Raw genomic sequence first — 21339 nt, forward strand, 5'->3', positions numbered from 1 at the left:
TCCATATAATCTTCCCATTTTCAATCAGAAGATAGGAGATATTTTCCTATCACTGATCCTTCTATGTCAGTGTCTCCCCCCCCCCCCCCCCCCCCCCACACACACACACACACCCTACCAATCTGAAGAATAAATGAGCTGGCTGGTATTAGCATTGACCTTCACTTTGCTGCTCGGGGAAGGCTCAGGGTGATGTTAACCACATTATTAACCAATAAGATGAGGACTGCGAGGGAGGCTTCTTCAGGCTTATGTGGGAATTATCATGCATATGCAGTCCAGCCAACGGGGAGTCAAAAACTCCTAATTAGAAAGTGATATTTGCATATCAATGTGTCCTATAGCATTCAAGAAAGCGGACTAAAATCACAAGGAAGCCGTCTCGAGGCTTTGGTTGACGACTGCACAACTCCTATCGAACAAGAAAACTGCTGCTGATCCGACTAAAAAAAAAAATACTAATAATAATGAAAACAAGATGCAGGTGATGGATCACCACAGTATACCTCACATCTGAGTTCCGAACAAATCAGAGGAAATTGAAACAGCATGTTCTTAAATGATGAATGAACAAGAAAAGCAAGGCTAGGATTTAGGATTCGCACTAGCAAAAACACGACTTTTGGGCTGTGTTTCTAGAAGAATATTTGTGCCGTTTGAGTTTGAAATGAAATTTCACATTTCACATGAAGAACACAACTGCCTGGACACATACGTCCGGACCTCTCCTTCAGACGGGAATGTGAATTGGAAGACCGTTACAATGGCTCACTATGTTCAAGCTGTAAATACTCGAGTTTCCCTTTTCTTTCGTGTTCTGTAATGAACAGTTATTTGTTGAGTGCCTTTCCTGAGTACAAGGATGTTCCAAAACAGTTGTCCTTCTGTATTTTATTACTCCTTTGCATGCCCAATATGTGCATGAGGGAACATTGTGACTTGTACTTTTTGTCTTGTCAATTTACACTCACTGCTGCAGCCTGGAGGTGGTTATCCGTAACTGGATTTGGTGGTGAAAGGTACTTAATAACGCGTTACCGGCATCACTGATCGTAACTGTTTGAAAATGTTCAGTCACTTCATTATTCATAGTTATCCGAAACATTTGAAGTCAATACTGTATCATAACAAGGCAGCGTTACCCAGCTGCTCTCCCGTTCCTTTTTTTTTTCTCAGTTCTTCGTACTTCCGAGTTAATTCTCAAGAATTTTTCCTCCCCTCCTCGTTTCATGACCTCTCTAATCAGGGCTTGTAAAATATTAACTGCTCACTCACAACATCCTCCCTCCCGTGCTGCCCCTCCTCTTTCTGCAACGACGACTTCATCCGATCCGTCTAACACTCTCTCCATTCTTTCGCTTGCCTCCGTGTTCGTTCCCGGGACACCTCGAAAAAGTCAAGGAGCAATTAACTTTGTTGCTTGTGAATCTTTTTTTTTGTCAACTCCGGTTGTTCCCGCAAGACAGATCAGAGGCATCATACTATGACTGATTCAAACACGTAGACGGACAGAACGACATGCACGCACGCACGCACACACACCTGACTGTGCAAAGGCAAGTGCATTGGGGCCTGAGATAAGATGACAGGAAACAGGAAGTAGATTTATATGAGCACTGATGCCCTGACTCAGGCACACATAAACACTTTTGCAGCTGCAGCTGCCTCAGCGCTCACATGAAAGTAGCGGCAAATGCCGAGCGAGAGTGACTCTTAATCACTCGGATGAGAAAAAGAGACAGGAGGAAGTGATAACTTAATTCCAAGATGTTTGCGGAGGAAGTGTAATATGGGAGGGAACAAGAGGGTGGCTGTGGAAGTGCGCATTGCCATGCATATTCCCGTTCATATGTGTTTGTATTTCTATGCCTGCCTTGCCTGTGAGCGTATCAGCATGTTTTTACGTATTATATAGCTGTACCGGTGCATGACTGTGTGTGCGGCTTCAAACCGCCTCCAGCAGTTTAGTACCACTGCTTATTATGTCATGCAGCAGTTTAACGGACCGCCATCTTGCAAATCATCGGGAATGATTTAGCATTTTGCTGTGTTGTATTTTTCGTAAAACTGCAATGAGCTCCACATGCTGACTGAGGCAAGAAAATGACTGGATGATGATGTACAAGCTACGACCTGCATCGTGATGAATGGACGTGTTGCCCTGCATATAATGGAAACAAGTGTTTTATTAAACTTTGAATGAAGAAGTCAAACTACTCCGATAGTTGCACTCCCTATCTATTATGGCTGTAAGTTCTGTCCCATGTTTGATATGCAATATAATAATGGAATACAATAATCCCTCGTTTATTGCGGGGGTTACGTTCCAAAAAGAACCAGTGATAAGCGAAATCCGTGAAGTAGTGAACATTATTTTTTTACAGTTATTATACAATACTTAACTATATATACAATGAAATCAAAGACAAAAACCTGTTTTCAGGCCCGATTACAAAAAAAACAAACATTTTCAACAAATAACTACCGGTACAATCGTTTTTTGTAAATACTGTACTGTCGACACGCGGCGCCGCCGACGCGTTCTGATTTAAAGTGTTAAAAGCATTAAAAACTGCATGAAAAAAATCCGTGAAACAGCGAAGCCGTGGAAATTGAACCGGTGTTAGAGCGAGGGATCACTGTATTATTATTCATAGTCATTCCGATTGCAAATATATGTATATTAAGGAAGATGATATACAAACTTTATTTGACAATAAAGTTGTATTCAATTCAATTCATAAAGTATATTCATAATAGTATTGTATTTTGTGCAATGTGACTTAGGCAAGTTTTTAGAAGCACTTAATGGGAAATAGTCAGGGTCTTGGGGGATCTACACCATTTCCATCTCTGTTTCCCACCGGGTAGTGGAAATGCTTCCACACAAGTGCCCTAAATGAGCTTGGGGAGTTTGTAATTTCAGGGTTCTCTGGTCCGCTCTCCTCATGTCGTTAAACAGGACAAGGATAAGCGGTAGCCACACTTTAGCCCGTTCAAGTCGGTTGCCCGTCAAAAAAAGCAGTCGCATGAGATGCAGATGCTGATAGATAGATAGATAGATAGATAGATAGATAGATAGATAGATAGATAGATAGATAGATAGATAGATAGATAGATAGATAGATAGATAGATAGATAGATAGATAGATAGATAGATAGATAGATAGATAGATAGATAGATAGATAGATAGATAGATAGATAGATAGATAGATAGCTGCTGTCTATCTATCTAGCTCGCTAGCTAGCTATCCAGTCTTCCAGGCTCTGCAAAGTAAAGCTGACCGGTCACATTTCATCCCATCCTTTTCAGTAACACCTGCACCTTACATTTCTACATCACAAATTGCATAAAATTGTCCATTTTTAATTTTTTTTTATTTTTTAGGTTGCCCGAGTGTTGTCATCAACATATATAAAATTGGAAACATCTGTTAATTGTTTTCTCCCTACCCTGATACAGCTGCTACTCTACTTGCACGCTCTCCATCCAAATTGCTTTGGGGGCCCCCACATACCCATTCTCATACATAATCGCAAAGACTTAGAACACTTACTCGTGAAACAACTTGCTCGCAAAACCACTTGGAATAGTTTTCTAAAAGTAGCATACGTTGAAATCACTAATGTTTTATCAATGAAATACAATTTGTTTCTGCTGCCACCAAGAATGATTCATTTATTACTAATGCACAAAGCCTATTTATTTAGTTGCATCGCGTTTTAGATGATTGGTTGATTTCGTTTTCAGTGACAGCAAGCAGCTGTCCAATACTAGGGGAAAAAAAAGAAAATTATGTCGGCACAGTTCATAATGAACAGTGTCGCTTCAGTATTTTCAATACATCACACCAAAAATACATTGTGCTAAAAAGAAAAGGCGGAAGAAAAACAACAAGTTTACAAGAGATATTTCTTTTGATTGGAAGTCACCATGATGCTACTTTGTACAAAATGCCGACTGGGAAAACAGGAATGAATTCTTGAATATGACCCAATGGGGAACGGTCGTGCTTTAGGTATTTAAAAACCTAATTAGGTAAGTAAGTGACTAAAAATCAACCTCTACACAACAATATGCAAGTTCACAATCAATATGTATCAAACTTTATCTTCCAATACTGTCCATCACATCCATACGTCTACACTACAGTATAACAGTTCACAATACATTTTTTTTATCAAATAACATGACAAACGTATAAATAAAATACATCATACTCAAGTCATTTAGAAACAAAAATAAATAAATAAAACACCACTTGTGTTTCTGTGGCTGGGCAGTCACCGAGTGAAAAATGTGATCCTCTAAACTAAAATTGATCATTCCGGCAGGCTGGATTTCAGTATGTCAGCTGATTCAATATTTTCCTGTTGAACTTTCAAAAGGCGAGACTCCCCTTAGGCAAACAAATGTGATTCACCGATAACTGTTCCTGTGAGTTACGGCTCGGCTGGAAAGCGACACGCTCCCACGTCGTCTGATACACGCATGCCAATGAATCTACAAGCAGCTCTACACACCGTCGTATACTATACGCACACATTCACACGACACACTTGTGAGCATTCAAAGTTTGGGGCATAACACGACGGGATATAACTCTTGAGATGCGAAACCGGCATGCCAAACCTCCATTTAATTTCATGCCATAACTTGGCAATGATTTCTTGTCCAGACTCGCTGATAACATGCGTGCACAAACAACTGAAATCACAGATGCGGAATGATTGAGTGAGTCACACACTGCACACGCACAGCTTTGAGATTTTTGGGTGCACAGTTGGTGCTCCAAAATGAAAATTAATCACTGATCTTATCTAGTGGAGGCAAAGTTGGATAGATGCAAAAACCGTGTAACAATGTGAATATTGGTCTGCGCGTGTGCCTTTCTATGTGGACGTGCATTACAGCTCGGAAAAGACTAAAATCTACTCATGAATATTTTTCTAGTGTAAAATTAACATTAAATGTTGGTAATTGAGCTGGACAGTACCACTTTGTTATTGTCATTTCACATGAAATTACAGTTCATTTTGGCAGGCTGACTGACAGGCTTAGTAGCATAATGGACTTTGCCAAATTGAAAATTTCACAGAGGTGTACTTAAAAAAAAAATAAAGATTTACTGTACATCTAAAAACATTGCCTTGAGAAAAATAATAATCATGTAGCAAGGAAGTAAGTCCAGAATTGAAAACGGTTCTGTCACGTTTTGCGTGATGGTAGTTGTAGGACCCCAAAAAGCAGGGAGGCTTGAACAAAATGTATTGAACAAAAAATACACACAGCAGTACAATGGAAAAAAAACACTAAGTCAAAGTACTCAAAAAAATGCCTGGAAATCACAAGTATCAAACCAAACTATAACAGGAAACAAAACATGACAGGAGCACACGTATGCTCACATACTCAACAAAGACTCAGAAACTCAGGGAACTAAATACAAGCTAAGTGACGAGACAACGAGAAACACCTGGACAAGACACAAAGGGTTGAGGGAGCTAATTGGTTACACACAAGGGACACTGATAACGACAACAGGTGGCGAAAAAAGGTCACATGAGGAACCAAAACCAAACGTAACCGCACCGAAACATAACAGGTTCTACACCAATCCAAACTGCAACCACAATGAGAAGCCTGTCAAATGAATATACCTTTAGTGCATTTGAGATCTGTCTTATGATGTTGTTCAGGATGGTGTGGCTGTGTGTGGATTCACTTGCTCCAACTCTGATCACAGTATACAAAGTTACACACGATGGATCAAAGCATTTGTAGCGCTACTTAAGTAGCGCAACTTCTTGTATCTGTTCACAAAATGCAAACAAAACAACAACATCAAGCTCCATGATGTTGTGCTACTGGTTCAATAGCGGCCCATGCTGCAAGTGTTTTTATTGACTTGAATTATTTATGACCTTTACCTTGACATGTAGGTTGCAGACAGAATTAGCAAGAATGTGCAGTCCTACAAGAATGGTGGACTTTTTTTTAAATATTATCTTAATGACATGCAAATCTCAGGTACAAATTGAGGGCTAGTTGCAAGTGTTTAAAAAAAAGCCCATCGTCCTTCACTGTATGTTGAATGAATAAGCAGCAAATGGTTCTCTGGCTGTGTTTGTGTGTTCTTTAGGTAACCTCTGGGTAGATGTGCTTGTAATGTGCGGCAGGTCTGAGCACCGTTGACCTTACAGCACGTTAATGCTGCACTCTGGAAAGACGAGTGGTAACACTGCATATCAACTACAATGAACAGCGTGTGGGTGAAAAATTAAGTGGCCACTAACACCCCAGGGTGAACCTGTAGAATTCATACATAATATACAGTACTTGGCATTCATGAAAAGCTTTAAACCATGACTACACACTAGGGGCTCTATATTTGTGCCCAGCACGAATCTGTACGCAGGGGCGGGCTACACCAAGTGTATGTATTGTTACAGACACCTGCCAAGTACGTTTATAAGGAACTGGAAGCAGACCTCCACGGGCGGATGATGAAAAGTTGGCCGAGGCCATCACAGATCACTGCGGTGAAGTGGGCACTTGGAGACCGACCGCCCCGACAGTGAATGCCTGTGTTTTTTTTCGTTGATTTTCTTTGGCTCCTCTGGATTTCTCTCAAATTCCAAAAAACATTCATGTTAAGATCATCCCCCGCCACCCCCCCTCCCCACCCCAAAACAACAACAACAAAAAAAACCTCTAAAGCGACCTTTGGTATGAATGGGAATGTAATTGCAGAAACACCGGATGGTACAGAGTGGCCGTATTTTGGTGTGAAAATTATTGAAAAAGAGCTCATGACACTCATAATATTCATTGTTTCAGATACATCGGTTGAATAACAGGCAAAAATACCCTTTGCCACATATGTTTGACCACACGCCAACTCAATCTGTTAATATGTTCCAGTAACGGTTATCTCACGCATGCGCAGTGAAAGCTAGCAGAAAAGTCTGACGTTAGCGGAAAGCTAACGACTAGAGGCTAACCCTGTTCGCCAGTAACTTTCATTGATTCAGCTGCGAGAAAAAAAAAAAAAAGGGTAGCTTCTTGTGTGAAGTTTCATCACCAGATTATTTTGTCTGAAATTGCCATGACGTTACCTGTGTGCTGATGCAACCTTGATTCATCATAGAATAAACAAATGCCATGGCACTTTACAGCTTTGTGTCATGGTGGTCGTAATACTTATAATAATAATTGTACTATTGTGAGATATATAAATATATCAATAATCTATCATTTTAAAATTTATGCTAAATGGTTCTGGAAGTGAATTTCTGTACTTGGATGATCTGTAATTAGTTCTTTGTCTGTTTTTGACCTGGCTAGCAACCAGTTTGTAGCGTAGTGCCTCTCACCCAAAGTCAGGCTCCAGCTGTCCCGCGACTCTAATGAGGATCTTTGCTATAAAATATACGGATTGCTTAATAATATATCTCTTGCATTTTATTGTTTTTACAATGTTGGTAGCAAACAAAATCGACTTCACAACAGTATGAAGAAAATGCAGCTTCTTGTGGCAGTTTAGTTTACAACATTCGTCAAAGAAAATCTGTATTACCGCCACTGGTTTGTGTCTCGGAGACTTTGAACTTTGTGAAGGACGTTAATGATTTTCATTCGCATTTGATAGCTCATAACATTGTTCTTATGCGACTAACAATGCCCTGTCTATTACAAAAAGATCAATAGCACTTGAGCTGAATGCCATTATGGTTATTAGGCCTACTTGCTCGTATGGTGATGAGGTATGAGGGCATTATGCAGCACAATGTAGGAGTCGGTGCGGATGGGTGAGTGAGTTTCTTCATTTCTTCGTTACTCCGCGTTACGGTTTGTATGATTTGGCTTTTTCTTGATGTCAAATTGTCGACAAATACTTGATGAATACAAGCATTTCAGCAGAATATAGAGGGGTGTTTCAAGGTGGGGGGGGCGGCAAAGAATGATGGAGAAGGAAGAGTGAAGGTGAGCAGAGAGAAAGGCGGAGTGAGAACAAGATAAGAGGAACGGAGGCACCCAAAGGCGATGAGAATAACTTACAGAGGCAAGAAACAAAGACAAGAAACCGAGATAACGGAGAATGTGCATGGCACATCTCACACGGTACACCTGTCTGAACCTCAGCACGGGAGGTGAGATGTTTTTGGGTCCGTTACGCTTCACCCGCAATGAAAATAATATCAAGTCTCAAAGCATCATTTAGAACATAATTCGATATCTTTATTCTACAAAATACCTACGTACAGTAATTCATCTCTTGAATAAGTGTGACATAGCAGGATTGATGCTTGGTGAAAAAAGAAACTCATAAACACTTAATACAGTGATCCCTCACTATTTCACGGTTCGTTTATCGCGGCTTCAGTGCAGCGTGGATTTTTTCAAACATATTCATAAAATATACATCTATATATATATATATATATATGTTTTTTCATATACATGGAGTACAGTACTGTATATGTTGCTCGATGTGACACGCTCTTGTTTTGCAGCTTCTCGCTGACTTTTTGCTGACTTAAAAAAAAAAATAATAATAATATTTATTTATTTATTTACGCTACATTTTTATGACACTTTTATGAAGGTTCCCGTTTTGGGAATTAACCTAACAGGTGTAAGTTTTGGAGAAACATTTGCATTACACCAAAAATAAAAATGCCTCAAAATCAATTTTGTTATCAAATATTGACCTCATCAAGGCTGTCATAACCTCATCCCAAATATTCCACTTCACATCATATTTTTGAAAATATGGCATATTTTGGGTTTTTTCTCATTTAAAAAAAAGCATGGCTTCCTCTGACAAAAAAAGGCATAAACCATAAAAAATATAACGAAATAATGAAAAACGTTATGTCTATGGTTAGGTCTGAAGTTGTTGAAAAGATTTGACTCAGTGGAAGTGTAAAATATATTAATATATGAAATTTTTATGACATTTTTTTGAAGGTTCTCATTAGCAGGTGTACAATATGTTCATTTTAAACATGTCCCAAGGGTTAATATGTTTATTGGTCGCTACTTCGCGGATTTTCGTTTATCGCTGGTGGTTTTGGTCCCCATTAACGGCGATAAACGAGGGATGCCTGTACTACTGCATTTGCCGAACCGATAAGCCCATCCGTCCGTCCCTCCATCCAACTCACGGTCATTTTTTTTAGAACAGTTTCAAAGTGACTCAACTGTCCTCGAGAAGACTTTTGCCTCTTTTCTCCACTAACAAGGACACCAGCGTCTGCATCAAAGCTGAACATCAAAGTCAGACTGCTTTTATGGTGATGGAAATAAGTTTTTTTTAATGTAAATAAAGCCACATATTTCCCCCTTTGATAGAGTGTGGGAGATCAAACCAAATTGGGAAGTCGTGCCACTCACTATTTTGACTGTGACTCAAAGAAATTGGCAAAGGCGGCAGGGTGAAGAAGGGCTGATAATGGGAGAAAAGGCGTGACTCCGAGGGCAGGAATCAAGTGATGCGTAGGTCAAGGGGCTGATGCACGGCTCAGAGGGGAAAGCGGAAAACGGAAAAGAGACAACAAATCATGTCTCGTTAATGTTAATGGGGAAAGGGATTTTCCACATGAAATATAAATGGATGTGTTACGGCACATGAAATATACATGAAACAGTGGCTGACATCTGTATCCGTCGTGTTAAGAGGCATGTCAGAGGACACGGAGAGAAGGGAGCTACACCTCGACAACATTTGATCCCGCTTGTCTTCTCTTTTCTGTCCGGACAAGAAGTTTTGCAAAGAGAAGGATCAATGTTTCGTTGTTGGGCTTTGTTGAGCTGTTGATCCTTCGTATTCAAATGTTAATCTAACATCTTCACTTTGTGTGGTCCCGACGCGTCCCCATGGGGCCTCTAAAGTGCACCGTCTTAACCAAAACTCCCATTAGGCTCACATCTATCTCTTAATCCTGGAGGCTACGTTCCCGACATCATTCCAACCCACTGACAAGGGCATGATGATAATACGCAAAAAATTCTCAATTTCTCAACCTCTAAATACCGCTTTCAATTTTTTTTCAAGCATACCAAAATATTTCTGGCATGACTCCGCCCACAATTTTATTCTTCCAACTTTGAGGCCACAGTTCTAGCACGACTCTGCTCACGAAAAAAAAAAAAAAAGCTCTGCATGAATATGCAACAAATTACCACATGCGCGCGCACACACACACACACACACACACACAGAAACACTTGAAACTGTTGCTGAAAGTGTTCCCGGAAGAGTCAAAGCTGTTATTGCTGCAAGGGGGGCAATAACTCATGTTCTCCCATTTTCTGACTGTAGGTGATGTCCTTATTAATGCTGACAAATGAGCAACAATTGTGACAGATAGTTTCTTCGTGGCCATGTAATTGTAGTTGTAATTATTCGGAAAAATTGAACGGTTGCTTCTCTGTGTCTCAAGTTGCCAGGAACCAGTACGAGCGAATGGGCAGTGATGTCACCATGCAATGCGGCTCCCTGGACAATGACGCATCGGTGTCGTGGAAGGTGAACGGGACGGACGTGAAGGCCCAGCACCGTCTAGAAGGCCCAAGGCTGATACTGACCCAAGTGGACCTGGGTCACAATGGCCTCTACAGCTGCTTTCAGAACCCAAACGGAGAGAGACGTGACACCATCAACCTCCGCATCGGCAGTAAGTACCCAGACAATTGTCCGCCAAATATTGCTTGCCAAACAGTCATGACTCTTTAATCATCCCGGCAGGGCACTTTGGTTATTGCTTCTGCAGAGAGTAAACAACAGACCAAATTGATGTATCCATATTGTGCAATGAAAATGCCTCTCATACAAGTAAAACATGCTTATACTCTATATTAAGAAATGAGAACCATTACATTTATGCTTCCACAAAGCTTGCAGTATGAACTGGATTCTGGCTAAACGGGGTTATGTGGAATGTACTTTTTAAGACCGTTTGATTCTTTTGACGGCACGGTGGTCGGCTGGTTAACGGTGCAGAGGTCGTGGGTTCAATTCCGGCTCTGGCATTCCTGTGTGGAGTTTGTATGTTCTCCACGTGCCTGTATGGGTTTTTCCCGGGTATTCCGGTTTCCTCCCACACTCCAAAAACATTCATGGCAGATTGATGGAACACTCTAAATTTTCCTTCGGTGTGACTGTGAGCGCGAATGGTATTTGGTCTCTGTGTGCCCTGCGATTGGCTGGCAGCCAGTTCGGGGTGTACCCCTCAGACTGCCCGAAGACGGCTGGGATAGGTTCCAGCATCACCGCGACCCTTGTAAGAATAAGCGGCTTGAATAATGGATCGATGATCATTTTTAATATAAATCCTCTTCTTGTTTTCACCCCAAAAATGTGGACGAGTTTGGTTAGTTTAATTTGGTTCCCAATGGCACCATTGGGTACCCTAGACCCTGATCAAATTTAACAACGAACACAAATCTGTCGCAAACCCATATACTCTTTTTTTTTTAAGCGCCCGTCTGTTCCCCTCCCATTCCGTCGCGTCTCAAAGTAGCACTTCTTTCTTTTTATTGAAGCCAGCCCACAATATATGATATCAGCACCTCTCCTACGTGCAGCAAGTGCAAACTTGAATCCACGCAATTTTGCCCGTTGCGCATGCCATTCTTATTAAAATAACCATTTGCAGACAAATCAACTGAGATCAGCATCTCGGCACGAGTAAACCGTACGTACAAATATTGATCTCCTCTCAGATAAAGTTCAGTAAATAAACGTCACTCTTTGAGAAATACGGTCAACCGAAAGGACACGAGTGTGCGCCTTTGTTTAAATTTGAACACGAAATGAGCTTTTTGAAGGCAACGCAACCAGTTGGGAGATTTTAAATCAAATTTAAACATGAGGTCCCCCAAGAACACCGGGATTATTAGGCAGCTGCTACCTTTCGAGAGGGTACAAGCTAATATCTGTTTAGCATCAATCATATGGCCCGCTACTTCATAGCACCGCCAAAAATGACAGACTTTGGGGCGGCTTCATTCATCACTTCCCTGGCACTGAATAGATCCACTTGAACATATTGTGTTCTTTCTATTTTTACGACTTCTACTAAAGCAATAACCTTCAGGGCAAGGTCAACCAGATAGTGTGCATAAAGTCAATACAAATGATGATGCGTTGAAAATCAAGGTAAGACGAAAGCACGTGGCACAATCAGCTCCGCACTGAGATGGCAAAGGTTATTATTACTCCATGCGCCTGTCATCTTAAAGCTCACGCAGCTGAGAATGAGTCGTGAATACCGTGCGAGTACATGCAAACGGTGGCACATGTCACGTTTCCATGCAAATATGTGATGAATGAGTCAGTATGGAGGCGCGACAGTTGGGTTAATCTCACTGGAAATGATGAATTGCCAACTGCTGCAATAATACCCAATTGCTGAGCATTTTATGTGATGCTACATCATGTCGTGAGGATGAATGATGCAAACGGGTGAGTGAGATGCATGTTAAAATGTCTTTTCACCGCTCGTAATTTTGTGCAGCATAATGACACTTGTGGTGGTCTCAAGCACGAGTGTGCGTGCGTGTCTGTGTGTGTGTGTGTGTGTGTGCGCGTGATTAATAGAGGGAGCCAGTGCCATTTGCATTGTGCAATTATTCAGAGAGGGTCAATTCCAAGTTTGTGCGCATAACCCTTTTTACTCCTTGGTAGTTGTCATTGTAATTGTCCTAATAATAGTTTAGGTTTATGTTGGTTGCTGTCATGCCGGAATTCCATGTGTGTGTTTGTAAAGCGCCGCCGACGCAACGTGCCTCGGCTAAAAAGTGTTGCACAGCTACAGCGATCGTGACACCTCGACAGGCTACACTTGTCGTGATTACCGTCGTGACGATAGCGCCATTTTATGCAGCGTTTATTACTCACACCAGGGGCTTGTTATGTTTAACGCACAGTGTTATCAAGAGGATAACAAAGAACCATCTGTCTGTTTTTTTTAAGTGTTCACAATCTTTTTTTTTTTTTTTTTGGAAACACTGTGTTTTCCTCAAACTATGTCCTTTCCCCTCATGTGTCCAGCTCTTTCTGGTTTTTAGAATAAGGTGCCGCCCAACCAAAACTCAATTAGCATGTTAAATGGCAACCTTTCTGATTTGTCTACCGGTAGCTTAGGATTCAAGCCTAAATTGGGCACCTATGCTGTAACCACAAATGCATGGTTTAAGACAGCTGCTGGATGTAAAATAGTACTTGAATAATAGCGTAAAGGTTTTTTCCATGCCAAATCTGAATATTATAACCAAGCAGATTTTTATTTCAATGAAACTTGGTGTGTGTACTTGTTGATGATGATGGCACAACACTAAATCTGAAATTTTAGATCAATCGGAGCGGTGGTTTGGGAACTACGGCCCACCAAATTTTAACATTTTCTGCAAAAAAGGGCGTGGCCATCTTTTTTGAAGCTTTATATCTCAGGTACTACTCAGTAAATCTTCACAAAACAGGTTTTGTTGGAAAAGGAATTCAATGAGAATTCCAAATCTGAATTCTTGAAATGGACTTTTTGGACCACTTTTTTTTTTTCATGAAATGTAATCTCTCGAATTAAAATCAAAATCTGCTTGATTGGGTGATTTGGCACAGGACAACTCAAAAGGTTTTTCAGCAAAATGCTATTTGATCCATTTTATATCCCCCACTCCTCCTGATTAGTGTTCCTGGGGAGCTGCAGCCTGTCCAAGTTGACTTTGGATGAGAGGCAGCGTACACTCAAGGTCTACCAGGCAATCACAGCACACATAATAGACAACAATGATTCACACCCACGTTCACAATTTTGAGTCTTCAGTGAACCTAAGATGCATGCTTTTAGAATTTGGGAAAACAAGAATGGCAGAACTGTGAGGCAGAAGTGTGAACCGCGGGCACACTGTGCTGCTTTGAGCAATCAATCATGTTCCCAAAACAACGTCAGCTCAAAAGACAATCTCCCAGAAAGATGTCACAGCTGTTGAAAGGAAGACCTTTTCGGCCCATGTTCAGCTGTCAAGTGCGTAAAACACAGACATAAAAAAAAGTTATTTGGGTTTCTTTCATATTTGGATTCGTGCAAATCGGACTACTGTAGATAGTATGTGTGCATTTTTTAGATTGTTCCGTTCACATGATGCCTGGCATCAACCATGGTCAAGTGGTACCTGTTGAAAAACAAAATGTCAACGAAACAAAGCTCACACATGCACATTCCGTATTTGATAGCATCAAAAGACATAATTGTTTGAAATGACACGATATAGAATGGGGCAGCGATAGCGTTTCATTCATTGAAAACGTGTGTCTCGGCAGTTTATGGCCATTATATTTTAATAAGCAAGAGGTCATAAAACAATACAGTCTGTTGATGAAATTAACCCTGCCCTGCTGTCATAACTGGGGAAATTATTACTGCCCTGCGACGGTCAGGTGTTTTTCTCTCCCCATTCTTCTATCTATTGCTGTCCTCAGTAGATGTCAACTCAGAAATTTATAGCACCACCACTTGGCTGCACCCACCCAGTTATTCAGCCTCACAGCTAACACAATATCAAGCGCAGTGGGTCGTATATCCAGCCACTCACCCCACTGACCTGTCATGCAGTCAGTCCGCAGGACACACAATCTCCCCGTGCACCGCCATTGGGTGAGCAAAGCTGCTGGTGAAGTCTGATATTTGGCCTGGAGGACATCTGAGCAGTGAACCAGCAGTAACTTGCAGGTCAACTGCTCATGCAGTGAGGAAGTCAGGCAACCTGCCAGTTACGTAGCACTAATTTCAGACCAAGTCACCTTAGCTGCACACCGTCCAGCAGGGGGTACTTAAAATATGATTGCTTGGCTAACACATGTGTGTTATGTGTAGTCTTTTTTTTTAATCTATATTTGATTTGGGTGTTTAATTTTCATGCTGATAATTACTATTACCGTATTTTCCAGATTATAAATCGCTGGGGAGGTGATTTATACTCCGGAGCAAGTTATGTGTGAATTTATTAACACATTATTATATCATTTCCCGTGTTATTTTCACATGAAACCACAAGAGAGCGCTCGAGGCCTGTGTTGATAAATCGATGATGAGTCTGACATAAGCGACGTAGAAGAGCAAGCTCTGCATTTTCTACCTCCGGAGTTGTTTAAAAATGACACAGAGGATGAAGATTTCATTGGATTTAGTGATTTGGAGTCACATTGATGGTCTCATAATCCTGTTAGCATGTTTTGTTTTGTTTTATTCGAAAGTTATCTGAATAATTCGTAATATGTTATGGTAGCTTCTCAATTCGTTGTTTATACGTTGTGTAACGTTTGCATATCGTACACTTACTCAGCCTGTTGTTCTCTATTTTATTTTTAAATTGCCTTTCTAGGTGACATGTCTGTTCTTGTTGTTGGATTTTATCAAATACATTTGCGTCTTATACTCTAGTGTGACTTATATATGGGTTTTTTTCTTCTTTATTATGAATTTTATGGCTTTGCGATTTATAATTCGGAGCGATTTACAATCCGGAAAATACGGTACATGGTATTTGATTACATCCAGTTTTGCCTTTACATAAACAGACACGTTTGAAAATAGTAGCAAAAGTCTTGGGGAACAAAGAAGCATTTAGAGTTGACTCAGAACAAAATTTCTCATTAAAATGACAAAGACTGGATCCGGGATTCTCATAGCAACACTGCTCAGGTGTCATTTGTAACCGCAGCTAAAAAACATCCATCCATCCATCCATTTTCCGAACCGCTTGATCCTCACTAGGGTCGCGGGGGGTGCTGGAGCCTATCCCAGCCGTCTTCGGGCAGTAGGCGGGGGACACCCTGAATCAGTTGCCAGCCAATCGCAGGCTAAAAAACATGTAATTTCCTTTTTCCTCACTTCATGTTCAGACACAATCGCCTTTTCATTACTGTAACAAAAACCTCAACCTTAAATCCAATTTTCCCCCATTATTAAAGAACACTTATACAGGTTGCTTCCAACAAGAACGAGTTGAAGGTGGATTGAGTTCCCTTGTAAAATGAATCCACATTGCCTTTTGTCACAACGGCACTGTCACATGCCAGATGATTTAAATTTGGTTTCCCTGGGCCGATTGTATTTGTGTGTATATCCATGGTCGGAAACACGCACACATGACCACCCAAGGGACTTGTGCTACATCGCCGGGTAATGGATTTGTCTTGTATCTTGGCAGGCAGATTGCTATAGGGAGGGTGCACGCATAAAGTTCCGTCTCATCTGGGACTTCTTGTTCCAACCAGGAAGTGTTTGGCCCCACATGCGAGGCTACTGTGAGAACCACCACTCCTCTTACTTTTTAATTACTCCCCTTGCTTCGCCCACTCTTCTGTCGATCACCGTAAACAGAAAATACCTGCCTGAAGGATGGAGATGGCCCTGGAAATAAATTTGTTTGTCATCCGAGCTTCTCTCTATCTCTCTCTCTAGGGCCTTGTTTCTTTCTTTCTTGTGACAAGTTTTAATTTGAGATGACCGGTCATGAAAATTAATCCAATCCATTCCAATGTATACCTAAAGGGAATGTAAGGTCGCCCCCAATGCTGAACTTGAGCTACTGAGTCACAAATGCGGAGGCTGTCTCAAATTACTATTTATCTAGCCACTTTCATTGCGTTCCTTTTATTATTTCAGTTTTTCAAGTTACATTTTTAGTGTCCAATTCTATAACTTATACACATAAAAGTTATCGTGTAAAAGCTTTTTTTTTTTAAATATCAGGGTAAACTGCATTTTATACACTGTATACTGTAATACTGTACTGTATTCCCCATGCATTTCTACTCCCCTCCATCCCCACCGCCTCATTTCTTTTTTTCGTTTTTATTTATTAATTTTTTTTGCACTACACATTTCTCTTCCAATTTTGTTGACCTCTTTTTTTTTTTTTTTTGCTCTATATGCAGGAAAACTGCAGCTGACGTATCACTTTATTGTCGCGGACAACCATAACAAATGGGAAATGGGTCCGGTTAAAGAGTCAATGCAAGCTATGAGGGAAACATAAACATTTGAAAGAAAAAAAAAATAGAGGCCATTTTGTGCTTTGGCCTCTTGATGTGAGTTGGATATTGGGAGTAGTCTGGCAGACAGATTGTTTTCCCTTTTCTTCTCTCGATGCTGTTGTTTCAAAGAGAGATGGTATAGCATTAAATAATTAAAGACAGCGAAGTACTTCTGGAGCTGATCGCCCAGATAGATTCTGTCTGTTTACAAGTATTATTGTAGCAGACCAGCAGGACTTTTTCAGCTCCATAGCCTATTTGTTGACCTTCCATACTTCTTTTCCTCTATCCCCCCAACATCTTGTTCAATCATTCATTCATTTTCCGATCCGCTTATCCTCACAAGAGTCGCAGGGGGTGCTGGAGCCTAACCCAGCTGTCTTCGGGCAGTCGTCGGGGGACACCCTGAACCAGTTGCTAGCCAATTGCAGCGCACACAGAGACGAACAATCTGCGCTCACACTCACACCTATGGACAATTTAGAGTGTTCAATCAGCCTGCCATACGTGTTTTTGGAATGTGGGAGGAAACAGGAGTACCCGGAGAAAACCCACGCAGGCACCGGGAGACCATGTAAACTCCACACAGGAATATCAGAGCCGGAATTGAACCCACGACCTCTTTACTTTCATCTCGGTCGCTGTAGTCCCCCTTCTTCGCATCATCCTCCACCAACCCTTTTGTCTGTTTTAAATTACCGTATCAATTTGGAACCTTTTTTAATGAAATGTGTTCCTCTTTTTGCTGTCTGTGGCTTTATGCTGTTATCGAACACTCAGAGTTTAAAAACACTTCAGTTGGGGTTTCCTGTTCGTAATTGTTTGGATCCAGGTCGCTAGGTACAATGAAGGTTAAATTTCAGAGAGTGAGAATAAAAAATAACATTCGGCGAAAGTAGAGCTCAGCTGAGGAAGCAGAGGACAAGCAAGAAATGGCGCGGGCATAAGTGACACGTATTGCTCGTAATATCCCTTTCAAACAAAAATACATTACGAGTTGCGTTTTGTTGAATATGTTGATGCAAAAAAATGTTGACATTTGACTATTCGGAGAGGGGTTTTTAAGTAATTGCTCGCCGCATCCCCCATCGCTTTGGTCCATCAACACTGTCTTGTACCTTTTCTGTCTTCTGTTTTTGATTTATGTATTTATTTATTTATTTATTTGACATACATTTCTCACAATTTTGAGGAAATATGTCTTCATTGGGTTGAACTCAGAATACTGCACATGTGGAATAAGGCAAATTGTTTCACTTTTTCTATTTTGATGACCTTTTTAAATGTGCTTAGCAATGAGTCATCACTTAGTTTTGTATGCTTTTTGATTTTTGTGCCTAGTATACTCCAGGTAAAGGTTTGGTCTTTTTGTGTGTGTGTGTGGGGGGGGGGGGGGGGCAGTGGGCAAGTGACCGACTGAGACGGACAAACATAATTCTGAGTGTGCGTGCGTGCGTGTGTGTGTGTGCGTGTGTGAGTAGAAAAACATAGCAAATGATAGAGGAAAAGAGACAACCACTCCCGCTCAGCAATGAAGCTAACCTTTTCACATCTGTTTAATGTTTTCTCAAAACGGAACGCTTGAGTTTTATGTCCCCGCTGCAATTTTTCAACTCGATCTAAACACACACAGGCAAAAATTCGGGTTTCGGGTAGGACAGAAACTCGGCTTCTTGGATTTGACCTAACCATGGAAGGTTCTTATTGTAGCTATTCACAGCTATACGATTCGTTTCATGCAGCGTTATCAAATGCTCTGTGTTCAGAATGCCTTAGTTTTAGTAATCAGTCTGTTACAAAAAAAAAAGAAAATAAATAAAAAATGTGGCCTTCAAATCAGTTCAACTTGGCCATTCTTTGCCATTTATTAGATCGTATATATAAAAAAGGAATGTGCTTCTTTCTTTGATGCTGTACAATTGTCAAAAGTGAAAGTGAATATTTGAGCTGTCAAGGTGCTGGAGGTGCCATGAGCCTTGATCTCATTAAACATCTTCTGTCAGAGATCATAAATGAATGAATGAGCGGTGGTTCTTGCTTTGACAAAACAATAATACGAGAAAGCCTGAAATAAAATGAAACCAAAAAAAAATAAGACAAGAGCAGAAATAATTGCAATTTTTGTCCAAGAGAGAAAACAATTGCTCTTTGTGCGTATGGACCTTAACATGCATGCTGTCCATTGAAGCATGTTCATTTGTGTGCATCACCACCACATTTGCTTCTGCATATTCCTGACCGGGTGTGTGCGTTTGTGCGAAATGGACTAGCTCCTAACGTGATTTCACGCTTCGAAATAAAACGAGAAGTTAGCATTCAATTCAGGTCATTTCTTGTTTTTATGTTTTGTTTCTTAGGAGTGGAGATTGTCTCTAACTGACTATCCGATTTTGATATCTGAAGTGCTGGATGCGGCACATGCTACATCCGTAAACTGTCTCTCAACTCCTTCCGACGGGATGCCAAACGTTCATGACGTGGCCCGTTTGGGGCCAGCAAGCAGCCAACTTCGGCGAGCCATACAGCTGTAGAACAATACTTGCGCTCTTACGATATAGGTTAGGATCGCCTGTAAATTCTACCTAATATTGGATTTTAAATCATTAGACATTTGAAGTTGCATTCTCCTTTCACTCGTCTTGTGCATTATTATTTGTGAGCTATGTGGTTCATCCCAAAAAGGTTAAGATGGGGTTGAGATCAGGGCTCTCAAGTGCACTGGAACAGAGCCACTATGCTTAGCTGAGGGGATGTTTTACTGCTCATGTTAAAATCAGGTTTGGATTTCTGCAGTCACTGCTCAGTGGCATTTTAGTATTCCAAGCATGCTCAAAGTCAATAATCTATCAAGCTTAAATAGTTTGAGGATGCTTGGTGAGATGCAATAATTCGGTTTTCTGTGACTGCCCATTTTGACTTCCGTATTATTCCCTATTAGTTCCACAGTGATGATGCATCATTTGGGGCTCAGCATCTTCCTCGAGGATACTTGAGAGTCCAACCAAAAACATTCCAATTGCCGCACGCCTACTCCAACAGCGCCTCTGATGAATAAAGGATATCTTTCTGAAGGAGCCTAGTCGCTCCAGCAATTCTGTCCACTCGCAGAAGTCTCAATTACACCGTGGTGCACTCTCTGGGGACAGGGCAGCTGTGAGTCTGGACTGTGGCTAAATGGGATGTTCCCGAAGGATGGGAGCACTCACGGAACAGCATGGGAACAGACAGGAAGGGAAAGTGGTCATGGCAGCAAGAGAGCGACAAAGAAGTAGAGAAGGAAGTCCATAAAGATATCTGCAGTTTAATTATGCATTTCGAGGTCTCATGAAGCTATTTTTTTTAATTGAGCCAATAGTTAGGGCCGCCCTGTGATTGTATTCACAATAAAAACAGACTGCAATTGACAATTGGTATGCTTCATGTGAAAGACAAACCCGAAGGAGAGGGAAGTCAAAACTTCACTTGGGTGCAGAAGAAATAAACGCCGACTCCTTGGTAATCAAACAAACAAACGTGCTGTCCCGCACATACCCGCAGTCATACACATGGACACACACATGTTGCGGCGGGCAGATGAAAGGAGTCTCACACAAACACGGCTCCCGTGTCCAAATGAACAGTGCTTATTGTGGAAAAACATAGAGATGTTGGTTTTGGCAGGACAAGAATGCGGGTTGTGTGTTTGTGTGGGGACAGTAGTGGTAGCAGTGGTCTTTTCGTGCAGACCTGCGCATATGCTTGTGCAGATCCACACACACACACACACATATATATATATATATATATATATATATATATACCTGTATATATGGTGGCTCTGATGGTGTCGTGGTACACTTGCCTGACTTGTGTGTGGGCAGCGTGCGATCGGTTCCCACTCTGTGACGGTGTCGATGTGGGTGTGCATGCTTGTCTGTCTCTATATGTGCCCTGCTACTGACTGGCGACCAGTTCAGGCGATAGTCTGCCTTCCGCCCGAAGTGACCTGGGATAGGCTCCAGCACCCACCCGCGCACTGTTCGGGATAAGCGGTGTCAAAAATGGATGGATGGAAGGATGATTTTATATATGTATATATATACATATATATATATATATATATATAGAGCTCAGTTGGTAAGGCATCGGTTTGGCATACGGGAGACGGTGGTTCGAATCCCGCTTGTGGCAAAAAATGAGCACATAACATGGTTATAAACATAACACCATCCAGTGTGGGTCCAGTGTGGGTCCTTGGGCAAGATCCTTCACGCTAATGCCTACCTCATACAATGATGAGAGACAGTAAAA

General features: G+C 41.2%; 1 protein-coding gene across 2 annotated transcripts in view; it reads left to right on the forward strand.

The window, feature by feature from the left end:
- The window catches only part of cntfr (ciliary neurotrophic factor receptor), a 188833-nt gene that overhangs the window by 85695 nt on the left and 81799 nt on the right, over nt 1-21339 (forward strand). For both annotated transcript variants that reach the window (XM_086135873.1, XM_086135872.1), the window contains exon 4: nt 10451-10684. In XM_086135873.1, coding sequence (XP_085991999.1) covers nt 10451-10684 — 234 coding nt within the window. The remainder of the gene's footprint in view (nt 1-10450; nt 10685-21339) is intronic.

The sequence above is a fragment of the Hippocampus guttulatus genome, chromosome 17 (genome assembly GCF_054856545.1).
Source record: "Hippocampus guttulatus isolate MCC_2025c chromosome 17, RoL_Hgut_1.0, whole genome shotgun sequence".
Classification (NCBI taxonomy): Eukaryota; Metazoa; Chordata; class Actinopteri; order Syngnathiformes; family Syngnathidae; genus Hippocampus; species Hippocampus guttulatus.